This window comes from Akebia trifoliata, chromosome 5 (genome assembly GCF_017979445.1).
Source record: "Akebia trifoliata isolate Shusen 1 chromosome 5, ASM1797944v1, whole genome shotgun sequence".
Taxonomy (NCBI): Eukaryota; Viridiplantae; Streptophyta; class Magnoliopsida; order Ranunculales; family Lardizabalaceae; genus Akebia; species Akebia trifoliata.
The window spans coordinates 13,308,169-13,322,818 of NC_141379.1; the positions used below are offsets into that span (position 1 = coordinate 13,308,169).

General features: G+C 37.0%; 1 protein-coding gene across 1 annotated transcript in view; it reads right to left on the reverse strand.

Moving 5' to 3' along the window:
* Positions 1–10,664, reverse strand: part of LOC147401511 (uncharacterized) — a 35,850-nt gene extending 25,186 nt beyond the window's left edge. Inside the window, exons 1-3 of the mRNA XM_086442820.1 lie at positions 10,507–10,664; positions 9,838–10,254; positions 9,345–9,591 (exon numbers count right to left, since the gene is read on the reverse strand). Of these exons, the coding sequence (XP_086298946.1) occupies positions 9,345–9,591; positions 9,838–10,230 (640 nt within the window). The 5' untranslated portion in view covers positions 10,231–10,254; positions 10,507–10,664. The remainder of the gene's footprint in view (positions 1–9,344; positions 9,592–9,837; positions 10,255–10,506) is intronic.
* Positions 10,665–14,650: the final 3,986 nt, after the last annotated feature.

Consider the following 14,650-nt stretch of genomic DNA (forward strand, 5'->3'; position numbering starts at 1 on the left):
GTTCCATATCAAACAGGAAATTCTCGAGCTCTTTTGCATCGCGTGCACCACTGAAGGCGCGTGGCTCAGGGACTCGCAAGCACAAGGGAGAAGCATCACTACCAGTAGGCCGCTTATTACCAACGGCTCTTACTAGGAAACTTACCTTAGTAGTGAGCTCCGTAATCTGTTCCTGTAAAGTGGTTATGGATCATCGAGGTCAGTCATTCTGGCTCTGAATGTCTCGGATCTTCCCTCCAGCGTGTTCTGGCAACCATCTAATTGCGCTATACCATCAACTATACCGGATAGCATACCTATCTTTTCCTCTAATACCTCAATGTGTTCCTTGTTTGTACGTGGTACTGGTGTGTTTGGAACGGATTGATCCTCGATACTAGTAGTTCCTCTTGCCATCGTTCGCGTGAACTAAATGGAATCTCGGGGGAAGAGCTAGGGGGAATACTAACTGTGCTCAAACAACTGTAGCTCTGAAACCAACTGTCATGGCCCTATTCTTTCGAAGCAAGGTCGTGCGGCACAAAAGGGTCAAATCCACTTGCAAGCCTGTAAAATGATCGTACACCACACACACGTAGCTAGCAAACAAGTAAACGAGGCAACACGAGACAAAGCCCGGAAGCAACTTTGTTAATATAATATTGATTACACGAGGTAACGCGTTACAAAAACAATAAATGCGTTACAAAGCAATAGATGATCCTATGACACACGGGACTTCCACGGAGCTGGGCTTCAACAACGTGGGTGTAGGTCGGGGATTGGGATAGCACTGACACCCTTCCTACAAAGAGTATGCTAAGTCTTTCCCAGGTTTTCAGAAGGAAACATAAAAAATGGAGGCCGGTCATACTCCCTTATTACGAAAATGACATGTACCCTAAGCTAACAGGTATGCCCTGGTACGAGGGCTGACATGACTTCATGACGAGCCTTACATAGTATTACATGGGTGCTCCCAGGTGACTCCGGGGCGAGCTACACCTAAACTCTAGGTGTCAGAGTACATGGCCGTTACACCGAGGCACATGCATGAACAGGCTCACAACACTAACAGCGAAGGTTATATCATGTCGAGAGTTCGTCAAATGAATCAACCGACCCACTAGACGATAAATAGAAAGATTTGGGAAAAGATCACCAGACTTGGCATGGATACGATGATTCAAGTCCATGGGAGAAAAGGCAGGACGACAACTAAGCATACCAGTATCCTCTAGTAAGTCTAGGGTGTACTTTCGTTATGAAAGTGAAATGTCAAAATGAAATCGTGTTATTTCAATACCAAGAAAATATCGTAGGGGACCAAGATCTTTTACTTCAAAAGCTTGTTGTAGTTCGGTTTTCACCTTAACAATCCAAGGTGTATCATCACCAGTGATAATTATATCAGTAACATAAACAAGAACAATAGTACGACGCCCCTATAGAGTCGAGTGATGAATAAAGCATGTGTGATCAGAATGGCATCTGGTGAACCCCATAGATAATATAACTGTGCTAAAGCGTTGAAACCATGCCCGTAGAGACTACTTTAGCCCATATAAGGATTTGAGAATGCGACACACTTTCCCGGAATACTTCCCCTGAAGTTGAACCCCAGGTGGTTTGTACATGTAGATCTCCTCCGTCAAGTTAACATGAAGAAAGACATTTTTGATGCCTAGTTGATGAAGAGGCCACGAATGACAAGCTGCAAGAGAAACAAGAAGCCAAACAATCATCAACTTAGTGACTAGGGAGAAAGTAGCACCAAAATCCTTTCCCGGTGTTTGGGTAAAGCCCTTAGCTACAAGACAAGCCTTGTAACAATCAATAGTACCATCGGCATACTATTTGACTATGAAAACCCATTTACAGCAAACAGTATGCTTCCTTGGAAGAAGAAAAACCAACTCCCATGTTTGATTTGTCTACAAAGCATCCATCTATGCCTGCATAGCCGCAGTCCAATAAGGATCCTATAAAGCCTCTGTCACTGTGCGAGGGATACGTATAGAAGTAGCAACAAGGTAGGACATATAAGAAGGGGATAGATCCTAATATGAAACAAATTGGACAATAGAATGATTAGTATCGCATCCTCGCTTGTCTTTCCGATGGGCAACAGGTAAATCGAGGTCAAATGAAGGTAAAGTAGAGATAGAACAAGGGAGAGATGTACCTAAGTCCAAGAGGATGGCAAAGGTGCAGGTGGAATGGGCTGAACGACCTACTTTGGGAAGCGAGAATAAACCATTAACTAAAGAGAAGATGCAGGACAAACAAGGGAGAAAACCAAAGCAGGACAGACAAGAAAAAAAGGCTCTGAGGCTGGCTTTGAAGTAGATGGCATAACCTGCAAGGAAGAATCACCAAAGAAGGGAACATTTTTGAAGAAAGTGACATCAAGAGAATGGATTACCCTACCACACAGAGGATCATAACAACGGTACCCCTTAGACATAGTAGAATATCTAAGAAAGAGACATCGAAAAGCTTTATCATCAAGTTTTATTTGTAAAGGACAACGATTATGAACAAAACAATTGCAACCGAGAACCCATGGAACGATGGGAAAGAAAGTACTATTAGGGTACAACACATATAAGGGAGCCTAACCTCCCAAAGTTAGACTAAAGGTCCGATTAATCAAATATGTAGATATCAAGACAGCCATACTTCAATAAGACTTGGGAATGTGCATACCACAAAGCAAACACTGAACAACATTCATGAGATGACGGGTCTTGCATTTCGCCACCACATTTTGTTCTGGTGTGTAAGGACACGTCAACTGTTGAAGATGAGATCTAAACTCCCCCCAAAAATGTATTCTCCTCCATTATCAAACCAAATGATTTTAACCGTAGTATTTAACTGAGTTTGAACCATTTTCAAAAATTTAACAAAGATAGAGAAAACTTCAAAATGAGATTTAAGTAAACAAACCCAAGTACATCGAGAATAATCATCAATAAAAGTCAAGTAATAGTGATAGCCATCAAAAAAAGTAATAGGAGCAAGTCCCCAGACATCGGTATGAACTAAATCAAACAAATTAGTGCAACGATTCATACAAGAAATATAAGTATTGCGTGTGTTTGCACAACACACTGAAATTTATGAGCATGACAAATATTCTATAAATGAGGAAACAATGAACATAAATGCTGAAAATTGGCATGTCCTAATTGGGCATGTCATAAATCTAGAGTTTGAAAAGAAAAAGATTGTCTAGAGGTATCTGGTAACACTGAAGCATGAGCAGCAGTCGGAGTGGCACTAAACGTGTACAACCCATTCCTTTCATACCCCCTGCCAAAAATCATCTTTGAATTTAGGTCCTGAAAAACACAGTGGTCAGGAAAAAAAGTCAACGAAACAATGTAAAGATCGGGTAAATCGGCTTACAGATAGAAGATTTAAGGCAAGGAGAGAAATATGAAGAACAGAGTCTAAAGATAAACTAGATGATAATGGAACAGTACCCTTGCTGATGATAGGTGTAAGAACTATCAACAAGAAGTATATATTTCTGTGATTGGCGCTCAACCATAGAAAAATATTGACTAGCTAGTCATATGGTTAAAGACACTTGAGTCAATGACCCAATAGTGAGCAACTGGGCTGAATTGAGTGACATGGAAGGCAGACAGGATACCACAAAAGCATATGAGATAGGAGAAGAAGCCTGAGACATAGTCTAAGATGGAAGTCGATCCTGAGAATGGCATCAATGTGATCGTGTAGTTGTCTCATATCTATCAATTGGATGGCGAAGTGTAAACATTAGTAGAAGATGGGGACTCGACAACAACAGCAGTAGAAGAGACCATTCCAAAAAAAGTGAAAGTCCTCGACCGCATCAAATGTGGATAGAGCTGGAAACACCTGGCTTTCTCATGACCAAGTTTACCACAATGACCACAGATTACTCCACCACCATGGCCACGGCCTTGGCCTCCAGAACTAGTAGCTCGATTATCAAAATAACCATGAGTGGCTACGAGAGCCATCTGATCAGTAATTGGATCCATGTAGTGCTAGGAGTAGAAATAATGGTGTCTACACTCATCTCCATCAATCATTGCAAATGCTTCAAATAATGAGGGAAGTGGCGATATGTTCAGAATTTGAGTTCGAAACGACTCAAATTCTGGACGAAGGCCCATAAGAAACTAATAAGTCTATTGTTGTTCAATACGTTTCTCCACAACCTGCGCAGCTGCTACAAGAATATCCGCCATAGACACGTAATATGCAAGCTCTTCCCAATGGGACTGAAGAAATCCAAAATAATTTTCCACACTCTATGTACCATGAGTGGCCTAAAAATTATCTCAATATAGCTTGTATATCTGCAAATCATTCCAAACATGAGAATAAGTTTTGGTACATAAACATGACGCATATCCATTGCTCCATAGAGTTATAAAACCATCCCAGAATAGTACATTTATCAATGACCCATTGGGTATATCCAACATCAATGATATTTGGTTGGGGAACGCCTTTCTCAAGCAACCATGCAAACTTCCCTCAACTCCCTAAACAAATACGAACAAATCGAGACCAATAAGGAAAATTCTTCCCATCTAGAAGGGCATTCGTGATACGTTGGGCATTGGAGTTTTGCCCAAGAAATATCAACCCCAGAATTAGTAGTTGTAACACTAACAGTCGGAATAATAACTACCAATCGAAATACCAACCACCAAAAATAATGAATCACCCGCAGAAAAACATTAATAACCTGGACTGAATGAAAGAAAGATGACAAGTACCACGTTTCGTGGATGGAGGAAGAAGCCGCAACCCAACCCAGGTGCAAGGAAGCATCAACAACGATGATAGAAATCTACTCAAATCGATCTGATGAGCATACAAGGGCTGAAGAATTGCCTGGACAACAACATACGATTTTGACTCAAGATTAATTACATGACAATGTGAGAAAAACAAGCATCTACGGTGTCATAGGCTGGGTAGCAGCAACAGTAATGAATGAGATCTCAATCTCAAGAGAAAATGAAAAATAAATAAATAAAATGGACCTCCACAACAACTGTGAGAATCCTGTAGTGAAAGATGGAGGCGATGTGTGGTGGCTAGATGGAGAAAAATGGTCGTGGAAGTCCCTAGAGTTGTGCCATGCTCTGATACTAAGAAGGATTTGAGAAAGAAAGAGAGAGAAGTTTGCTATGAGGAAGACCCCTAATACCCTCTCTCCAATGTGGAGAGATTATATATTAAGAAGAGAAAATAGGAAAAGACAATGATGCCCTTAGTTATAAGAAAACAACAAACTAAAGAACCCCATTACATAATAAACTCTTAATAGTGTACACAGTTTTAATATAATAAAGATGGGTGAAGAGGTTGAATAACCATCTTGCATGCACTAGAAAAAAAAATATTAATCCATGCCCATGTGCACCCGAAGATTTTAATAAGGAGATGGAAGCATATTTGTAGAAGGAACGAGAAAATAAAAAGATTAGCCAAAACTATTTCGAAATTTTGAAAAATTAAGGGGCATATTACAATGGCCCCATTAAAATGCTACTTCATTTCTATAGTATTTTCTATTTATTATGATTTTATATATTTTTAGGGGGATTTTTATAAAAGAGCCGTACTAGAGTAACACTAAAATTGACATCATTTCACACATTGGTGTGCACAGAACCATAGATGCTTCTCACTTGTGTCTCGATGAAAAGCATCTATGATTTTGTACACATATCCACGTCAGCAATGTTTGAAACGATGTCAATTTCAATGTTACTTCAGCATTTTCCTTTATAAAATTGTAGAGTCTTATGCCTCGTTACGTCTTGAGGCTTACCCCTCGCCTCAAGAACCCAAACTGCCTAAAGTACGCCTTGGGAATTTTAAACCACTGCTTTTACTCTTATGGTTGGTTTGGATCTTTGGATCCTTGAGTCTTTGAAAACCCATAGGGACATAGTCCAAGTTGTTGACCGAGACCAAATTCAAGTGGGAGTTTAGGCGATTTTGGTGTCTTTGGGAGGAAATTAGGAGTCTTTTAGTATTTTTTTTTTTTTTTTTTTTTCACATTACCCAAAGATGGTAAGTGGTAGGGACATCCCACCCAAGTTGGAAGCTTGAGATGGGTTGCCACCTAGATGGGAATATTCCCTCTCTTTCCATAGGTTGTTTATTTTTTAAATTGAAATTCTTACCAAATATTGGAACTTGTCGAAAGGATGAGCCCTTGTTGGAGGATACTAAAAAGGAATATGTGCCTTGGACTTTTATGGGACCTTTCTTTTTTAGATGAGATTTTGAGTGGAATTGAAAGTTCTTTTTGGGAGGAGGAAGAATTTACCCACCAATCAAGGAAGAATATACAAAAAAATTTGGAAAGAATGAACTTTAGGGAAGGGGGACGATCCATCCATTCCTACTCTCATCTTCATTCCCATCATCCCATCTCTCTCATCACCTCTCCCATTCACTATCTCAACCCAGGGCTTGAGTCATGGGATGTTGATCTGGTTGCGGGTCCCAAAATCGCAGCGCAACAGATAATGTTGACTAAACTTGAAGAGCTTCGACCTAACCAATTTTAAGTAGCACACATAAGTAAACAATAAAGATGCTTGTAGCCCTATATTACAGGGTGTTCCAAACCAACCTGCCTGAGAGGTTTTTATTAACATTGATAATTAAGCCTTACACATGGGCACCAATGATGTTTCCTTTGTCTAATGAAAGATGGTCATATGAATAATTAGCAATAAAGACAGCACTCAACACAAGGTATAACTTAGGATAAACTTCTAAATATCTCTACTTCTGGAAGAGAAAAGATTCTTTGGAAGATGGTTCCCTTCATTGTTTGTTGGAGCTTATGGAAAGAAAGGACTGGTAGTACCTTCAAGGGAATGTTAGTACCTCTCAAGATCCAAGCTTATGGAAAGAAAGGACTGGTCATACCTTTAAGGGAATGTTAGTACCTCTCAAGATCCAATCATAACCACTCTTGGTTTGATTTCCTTCTGGTGTAAACAATTTAGGGAGTTCAATGGATTGTTTTTTTTAGGAATTTTATTTAGATGGTATCTCGTTTATAACGAGAGAGTTTAAGTCTCTTCTGTACTTTTTTGAGGACGTCTTGTCCTCTTATTCGATAAAATCTTCATTTATCAATATATATATATATATATATATATATATATATATGTTCAAGAATGAGAACTACTCCAACTAAAATTGGAAAGAAGAAAGTAAAATGAACATTTGGTATTCAAAACTTCCAAAGAAACGGTAAGTTACAAAGGTGATTTCTTACATTATCATCATTAAAACCTTGTCCAAAGGATTCATAATTGGCTAAATGAATCATACTCTTATATTTCACTCAGTGTAGAGCTATGTCTTATGGTATTGAAAGTGTGTTCATATTTGTTTTCATTATCTCAATCCACTTTCTTTTGGTCTTCTCATTTTTTTCATAACCTTGAATGTTTTTCTAATTAGGGCCTTAATCAGCTTTCATCGAACATGCCCAAAACCCTCTCAATCGACCGTTTATCGCTTATTGGAGCTGCTACTATATTTTTCTCAAATATGTTCATTTCCATTTTTATCTTTCCTAGTTGTTCCACCCATCCACTTCAACATCCTTATCCATGCTACGCTGAACTTATTAACATGAGGGGCTTAGAACCATAGCTCAGTTGGTTTGACACATTGCAAAGCAACTTTGAGGTCATTGGTTCAAGTCCAACTTACCCATCCAAAAAAAAAAAAAAACTTATTAACATGATGCTTCCTAACAACCCAACATTTAGCTCCATAAAGCATAGTTGGTCTTACTATCACCTTATAAATTATTCATTTTAATTTGACACCTCACTCACATAACACTATAAAGGCTCACCTCCACTTTAACCATTCAACTCTGATCTTATGGGCAACATCTTCCTCAATCTCTCCACCATTATATAGAATAGATCCAAGATAAGAAAAGTGGTCGCTTCGAGGCAGTTATAGACCATCAATTTTCATCCAACATCCTCACTAATGCAAAAACACAAATCAAGCCAACAGTCAAGGGTAAGGGTTCCGACGAAAAATTTGTAATTACTTAGGTTTTTACTTAATTGGGTCTAGATTTATCATTTTATCACTCAAGATTATTTTAGATTAGTTATTTTTTAGTTTTGAATTGTTTTAGGGATTTATTTTTATGTTTTTTGGACTTACTTTCATTTTTTATTGGCCCATGGTCTTAGTATAATATTTAGGGGCAATTTAGTAACGTTATTTTATCTTTTATTTAAATTTATTAGGGTTCAAAAATTAAGTGAGAGAAACTTACGAAAATTAAGTTATTTTATTTAGTATTTTAGTTTTATTACAACTCTTAGGTGATTTTTTTATTTATAAATTGTATTAGGGTTTATTTAAGAGAATGAATGGAATAAACAAAATTATAGAAGTCTCTGTTTTTGTTTTCTTTTAAATGTTGGTGCATTCAACATGGTTGATGCCATAGAAATCATTGTGGTGATTCCAAGGTAAATATCATTTTTTTCTTTAATATTTTTTTTATCCTCTATCTTCTTTTGTTTATTTGTGAGAGATTAAGAAACCATCAAGAACCCTCTAATCCTTTCAAGAACTCAACCCATAAACTTTGTTTTCTTTGTAAGAGATTAAGAAACTATCAAAAACCCTCTAATCATTTCAAAAACCCAACCCATAAACTTTGTTTTTTTTATTTTTCAAGAAATCTTGATTCTTAATTCACAATTCTTGAAATCCCTTTCTTGATTCTTGAAACCTACAAATCCCATTTTATTTTACCTTTAATCCTTCTCCACTTCCTTTAACCTTTATTTCATTAATCTCTTTTCCAAATCTATAACCCTTAATTTTTTCCTTACCCAACAAACCTTTAACCATTTTCATTGGGATTGTGTTCATACATACAATCATTGTTTTCATTTTACCTTTTGGGTTTATCCAATCCTAAAACAAATTCCCTAAAACCCCATATTTTCTTATCTCCCCTCATCATCCTGCATCACTCTCCCTAGGTACTAGTACTAAATTTAGACTCCACGTACCCAGTCTTAATTGTACTTATTCTAAACCCTTGGACTTGAATATCTCTCATGTGCCAAACAAGACCATTTTCTTACTTATCGAAAAGAAAATGGTACTCAAAAATAATAATAACAGTACCATTTTCTTCATGGAATAATTTCATCACTAATGAATGACAGCAGAGGTATAATGAAATTAAAGGAAGTTAATTTAAGCAAGAATCATTTGCAAATGATAATCCCACCATTATCCAACAAATACATTTCTAAGAATCCACATACCATCCTGTGTCAGATCGTCGAATATTGACATGATGTCAATCTTCAAATGGGTGGATTCCACAGTAGCAGCAAACTTTCCCAAATTTGAGGCAGCAGATCTCCTCACCATGGGCATGTCATCTTGACACAACTGGCTGTATGTCGACCTTAGTTCTGTCTTCAACATTTCTGGGGCACTTGGGTAAGCAATATGAAATAGACCACATGAGGAAACTCTAGCTGTAAACCACTCACCGGCTGCCAATCTCTGAATAATAGGTAATTATAACATGTAAAGAGATCATAACAAGAAGATAAATACATGAACAAGAAAAAAGCGTGTGGTTATAAAACAATGAGCATCTCATAGTAAAGGCTCCATGCACCAAAGATTTCTTAGATTTATAACAAAAAAAACTTCAACCACCACAAAATAACTAGACATCCCAAAACAGAAACTGCCCATATGCATGTAATTCAAAATCAAAACATTGACGAAAAACAACGATATTACCTTCACCAGAGGAATAAACCACTCTACCAAATCACTCTCCTTCATCTGAGCTCCAATTCGACATAACGACTCCACAGCTTTGTCCCTCACACAAGTTTCTTCCACAGTACAAATTGTTTCCAATGGAGGGAGCAAAACATGGGCAAAATCCACCCCTCCAACATAAGGAATAAAAACACCTAATTCTTCCGCCATTGCAAGAAGTACTTCATCATCATCATCGTTATTTTCGCTAAGAAAAGGAATCAATTCCTTTCTGGTTCTCTCCTCTCCAAGAGCTCGTGCGATTGTCGATAGCCTTCGAATGGAGTTTAATCTAAGCTGAATATCCTCATTTTTCAACTCGTCTATCAAAATTGCGATTGGATATAGTGGCTCGTCGATCGTAGCCATTGTAATTCACGACTAATTGGAAATCTGCAAAAAAAAAAAAAAAGAAACAAAGAAATACAGATCGAAACAACTAAGAAATTCTGTGTGGCGTGAACAACGAAGCATTTCGCGGAAATTTGAACACGAAGATAGTATGAAAAGATATTTAAGTTTGAATCTAAACCAACAAACCCTAGAATCAAAGAGAAGTTCTTCGACCCGAGAGAAAGTGCGAAACCCTAGAACCAGGAAACAAAATTCCCTTTTAGAAAGAGAGAGAGAGAGAGAGAATAATACCTCAGAAGCTCTGATTCAAAGCAGGTTGCCTCTTTGATTCTAAACGATTTGCGAATCCTCGTCCAGACGGACTTAACAGAGAGAGAGAGGAGAGAGGAGAGATCTGGCTGACTAGCTTTGTGCAGGGGTATTGGACCGGACCGGCTCTTAAACGGGTCGGTTTTTAATCGGTCTGAACATAGCCCAAGCCAGGCCAAGTTTGCTAGTTCTAATTGACATAACTTTTGGACAGGCCTAGTTTGTAGGTTCAAAATTGGCCCTAATGCCCAATTAAATTTTGGCCAATTCTCAGGATGGACCAGTTTCAATTATGCTTTGAGTCGTTCTACTTACTCCCCCACCATCTCCTCTCTTTGCACCCACTTAAAGTATTTATATTTATGAAAAAAAATGTTTGGCACCCTACTATTTGCCCTACGTGTTTTGTCCTTCATGGGTTAGAAGTCTTGGAATGAGCTGATTTTTTGTTAGATGATCTCTATGGTAAGAAGATCATCCTCAAAACAAATCAGCCCATTCCGAAACTTCTAACCCCATGTTTACAAGTTGAAGAATCGTGGACCATCTATTTTAGTAAACCATTTTTTATGGGGTTAGAAATTTCGGAATGGGTGGATTTTTGGTGAGGATGATCTCCTCACCATAGAGATCATCCTCACCAAAAATCAGCCCATTCCAAAACTTATAACCCATGTAGGACAAAACATGTTAAGCAAAACGTAGGGTAAATAGTAAGGTGCCGAACATGCCCATTTATAAAAATAAAAATAAAAGGCAAAAGATTTAAATGCCCTTTTATATTACTTTATACCCACCATATCCGCTATCTATTCTCATTTAATGAGAAGCCCTCACCATTTCAACCAAACAATGATTTGAGGAGTTCTATCGAAGGAAGAACTCATTCAGTACGTTAAGATTTTTATTGCGATTTTTTGCATTATTTGGAGGAAATCTATATATATAGGACGCATCCAACAGACAAAAGAAGGGAGCCAAATAGCATCCTAATCATCTACGTCGTTAGATCATGCTTGATCTAACGCCTCAAATTTATAAGTTTTAGTGTCACCTCCCTGTGACCATTTATAAGTTTTAATGTCACCTCCTTGTGACCATTTAAGAAGGCCGAAAGTCAAATCCTAAGTTCAGGGCTTGACGATCGAAATCAGGAACATAGCTTAGCAACATCTCTAGCGTTCTCCCCCTTTAACTTTCTTCATATGGCTGGCCATCTCCGCGACCCCTTCAGAAGAAGCCATGAAGCGCAAGGACACGACACTCGAAAGAAGACGAAAAAGCAAAAAATGGTAATGCCCTTCACCTGCAAAAATAGCAGATAAACTGATAATGGGTCCCTGCTCCTTCTCAAAAGCGGGAAGCTGATACGCCAATAGCTCATTATTGATTCCGAAAAGCCCAAAATGCAAAAGATGGAGAACTCTCAATCTCAATCCATCTCCTTCTCTACTCTCTCTAACCTAAAAATCCTAAAAAAACCTAAATTGAACTCTCTTACTCTCGACCTCTCTCTCTCTCTCTCTCTCTCTCTCTATCTCTTTGCACTTCAAGATAGGCATACAGTTGGTTTTACTTGAATTTCATAATTTCATTAATTTGTTAATGATCTAGAGTAGTATTGTAATTATTCAATAAGTTTCAATCAATGGTATATTTCAATCAAAGGTATAAATTTTTGTTACTTTAAATTTTACTAGAAATACGTATCAATTTCTTGAAAATATCCAAGTTATTGGTAGCTAAAGGAGTTACACCCTGGAAGAGCTAGATCTAGTAACATAAAGTTATTCTCTGTTCCTTACAAAAAGGATACATCAGTAAGACCTCTTTATACCATAACAATACTGGATAAGATCTCGAAATTATTCAAATCTCTAATTTCTTTATTTCCAATCCTGTATATTGTGTTTTCTTTCACTGTTTTATTTTATTTTTCATCAAAAATCAAATTTGGGTTTTAAATCTTTAGATTTAAGTCCGAGGCTTCCTAGTCAAATAGTAAAGCTTGTTGTCTATGATTTGTAAGTCGATTAGTAAATCCTTGACCAGCCATTAGAACAAAAATATTTAAAATTTTAATTTGGTGTAAATGGAAATAATTTTAAAACTTTTTAAAAGAAAATTACAAATAAATAGTACTTCTTCTCAAATAAACCAATAAAAACTATATCAATAAAACAAAACGACGAAATTTCTTATGAAAATATAGAACAATCTATAAAAAATTGGACTATTCCAAAACTACCTACAAAAGAAATTTATAAGGATAAATCAAAATTAAAGAATGATTGCATCATAAACATAATAGAACAATTCATGTTTATTTCAGCAAAATTAGAAAATATATCATTATTTCCTCAAAGTTTATTGGAAAAACTTCAAAATAAAAAAAATACAATTACATTCATTTTGGCCTAATTCAGGTAGCAATAGTTCCCTTAATCAGCACAAGCCTAAATACATCTACTCTGGCTTATGTTAGAGATAGAAGACACCTCAAATTTTCAAATCAATTAATAGGAATGATTCAGGCACCATTACATGATGGACCTGTATTTTTTTCAACTATTTCCCAAATTTTTCTGTTTCTTTGATTGATCCAACAATATTAAAATCTTTAACTCTAGGAGTTCAAATCAAAGGATTTAATATGTCGAACTCAGAAAACATTGTGGGCATCAAAATTAAATGGGCTCCGTAGTCTTCTAAGTTAACAAAAAACCCTCCAAATCAAAATTGAGCCCACAAGTCTAAATTGGGGGGTCTATTAATCGGGACGGACCTCATATGGTTTAGGTTTGGATTTTAGCAAATAAAGCCCATGATCCAACAAATCCAAGTGATCCACATTAAATATTGGGTCTTACACCCAAACAAATGAGTTCGGCCCAATAATGATCCATAAAATCCTTAAAATTGGATTTGGACAAATTTAACCTTTTAAATAAATCAATTAAACCTCTTTAAGTTGGGGTATAATTGGAAAGTTAAATTACCTTTAAGTCTATAAATACAAGAGCCTCTCTCATTGCAGGAGATCTGGATCACTTTCTCTGAGAAGACAGAAGCTCTCCTTCTAGAGAAGAAGAAGCTCTTAAGCCTTTCTCTAAAGACAAAACAAAGTTCTTCAAAGATCTGAACTCTAACTAAAGAGAAGATCAAGCATAAAATCCTTTTCCAGAAGTCAAGAAAAGAAAATCTACAGAAGATCAAGCACAAAACAAAGGTACCGTCTAAGCAACCTTTTCAATAGATAAAGTTCGAAATTCGGCTAAAAGAAAAGTTACATACATCGTCACTATTTTTTGTACTTGACTATTAATTAGAGGAAACATTGAGATTTGTATCTCATTTTTTTTATCCAAAATCAATAAAATCATTTACGATTATAATTTCACAAATCTCAAGGTAGATCTATTTAAATTTATTGTCGAAAAATTTCTGGCACACCCGGTGGGACAATCTCAACCTCTCATCTTGCAATCAATTGTAAAAACATCAACCAAAGCATCGATGGCATCTCGTAACGTAAACGCTATCACATTCGTCACTGTTGAGAAAGGTAAGAAAATCCTTTCTTAAAACCTTAAATATGCCTAGGTTATCAGTCGTGATCATCACGTAATGCAAACAATGATGAAAACTGGTAGATTTAAGTTGATGAAGCCTCTCCAGCATCACTCCAAGAAACGTGCCACAAAAATAATACTCACAACAAAGGCATCGTGGACAGACGTTGTAGAAGACGACTTGTTAGATTCTAGATCTGATTCGAAGTCAAGAAAGGAATCGTCTAGATCCCTATCGATTACTTCTCTATCACAAACTCACACTTCTATCAAAGCAGTGATGCAAGTTGAAAGCCAACAATGGAAGAACAAGTTGCTTAGATGATAAATACCATCAACAAATTAACAAAGGCAATGGAAGACAAAGACATCCAAAGTGCAACCCTTGTTAGTCATTTGGAGTAAAAAGACAAGGAGAATAAATCGAGTGCTGGACCTTCGCATCCTCCAAAATTCACTCCTAAAACATACACGGTTCCACGCGAAGAAGAACGAGAAGACTATGTTGGCTCACATAAAGCTAAGCGAGACCTACCACAGGGGTTTGTTGCCTC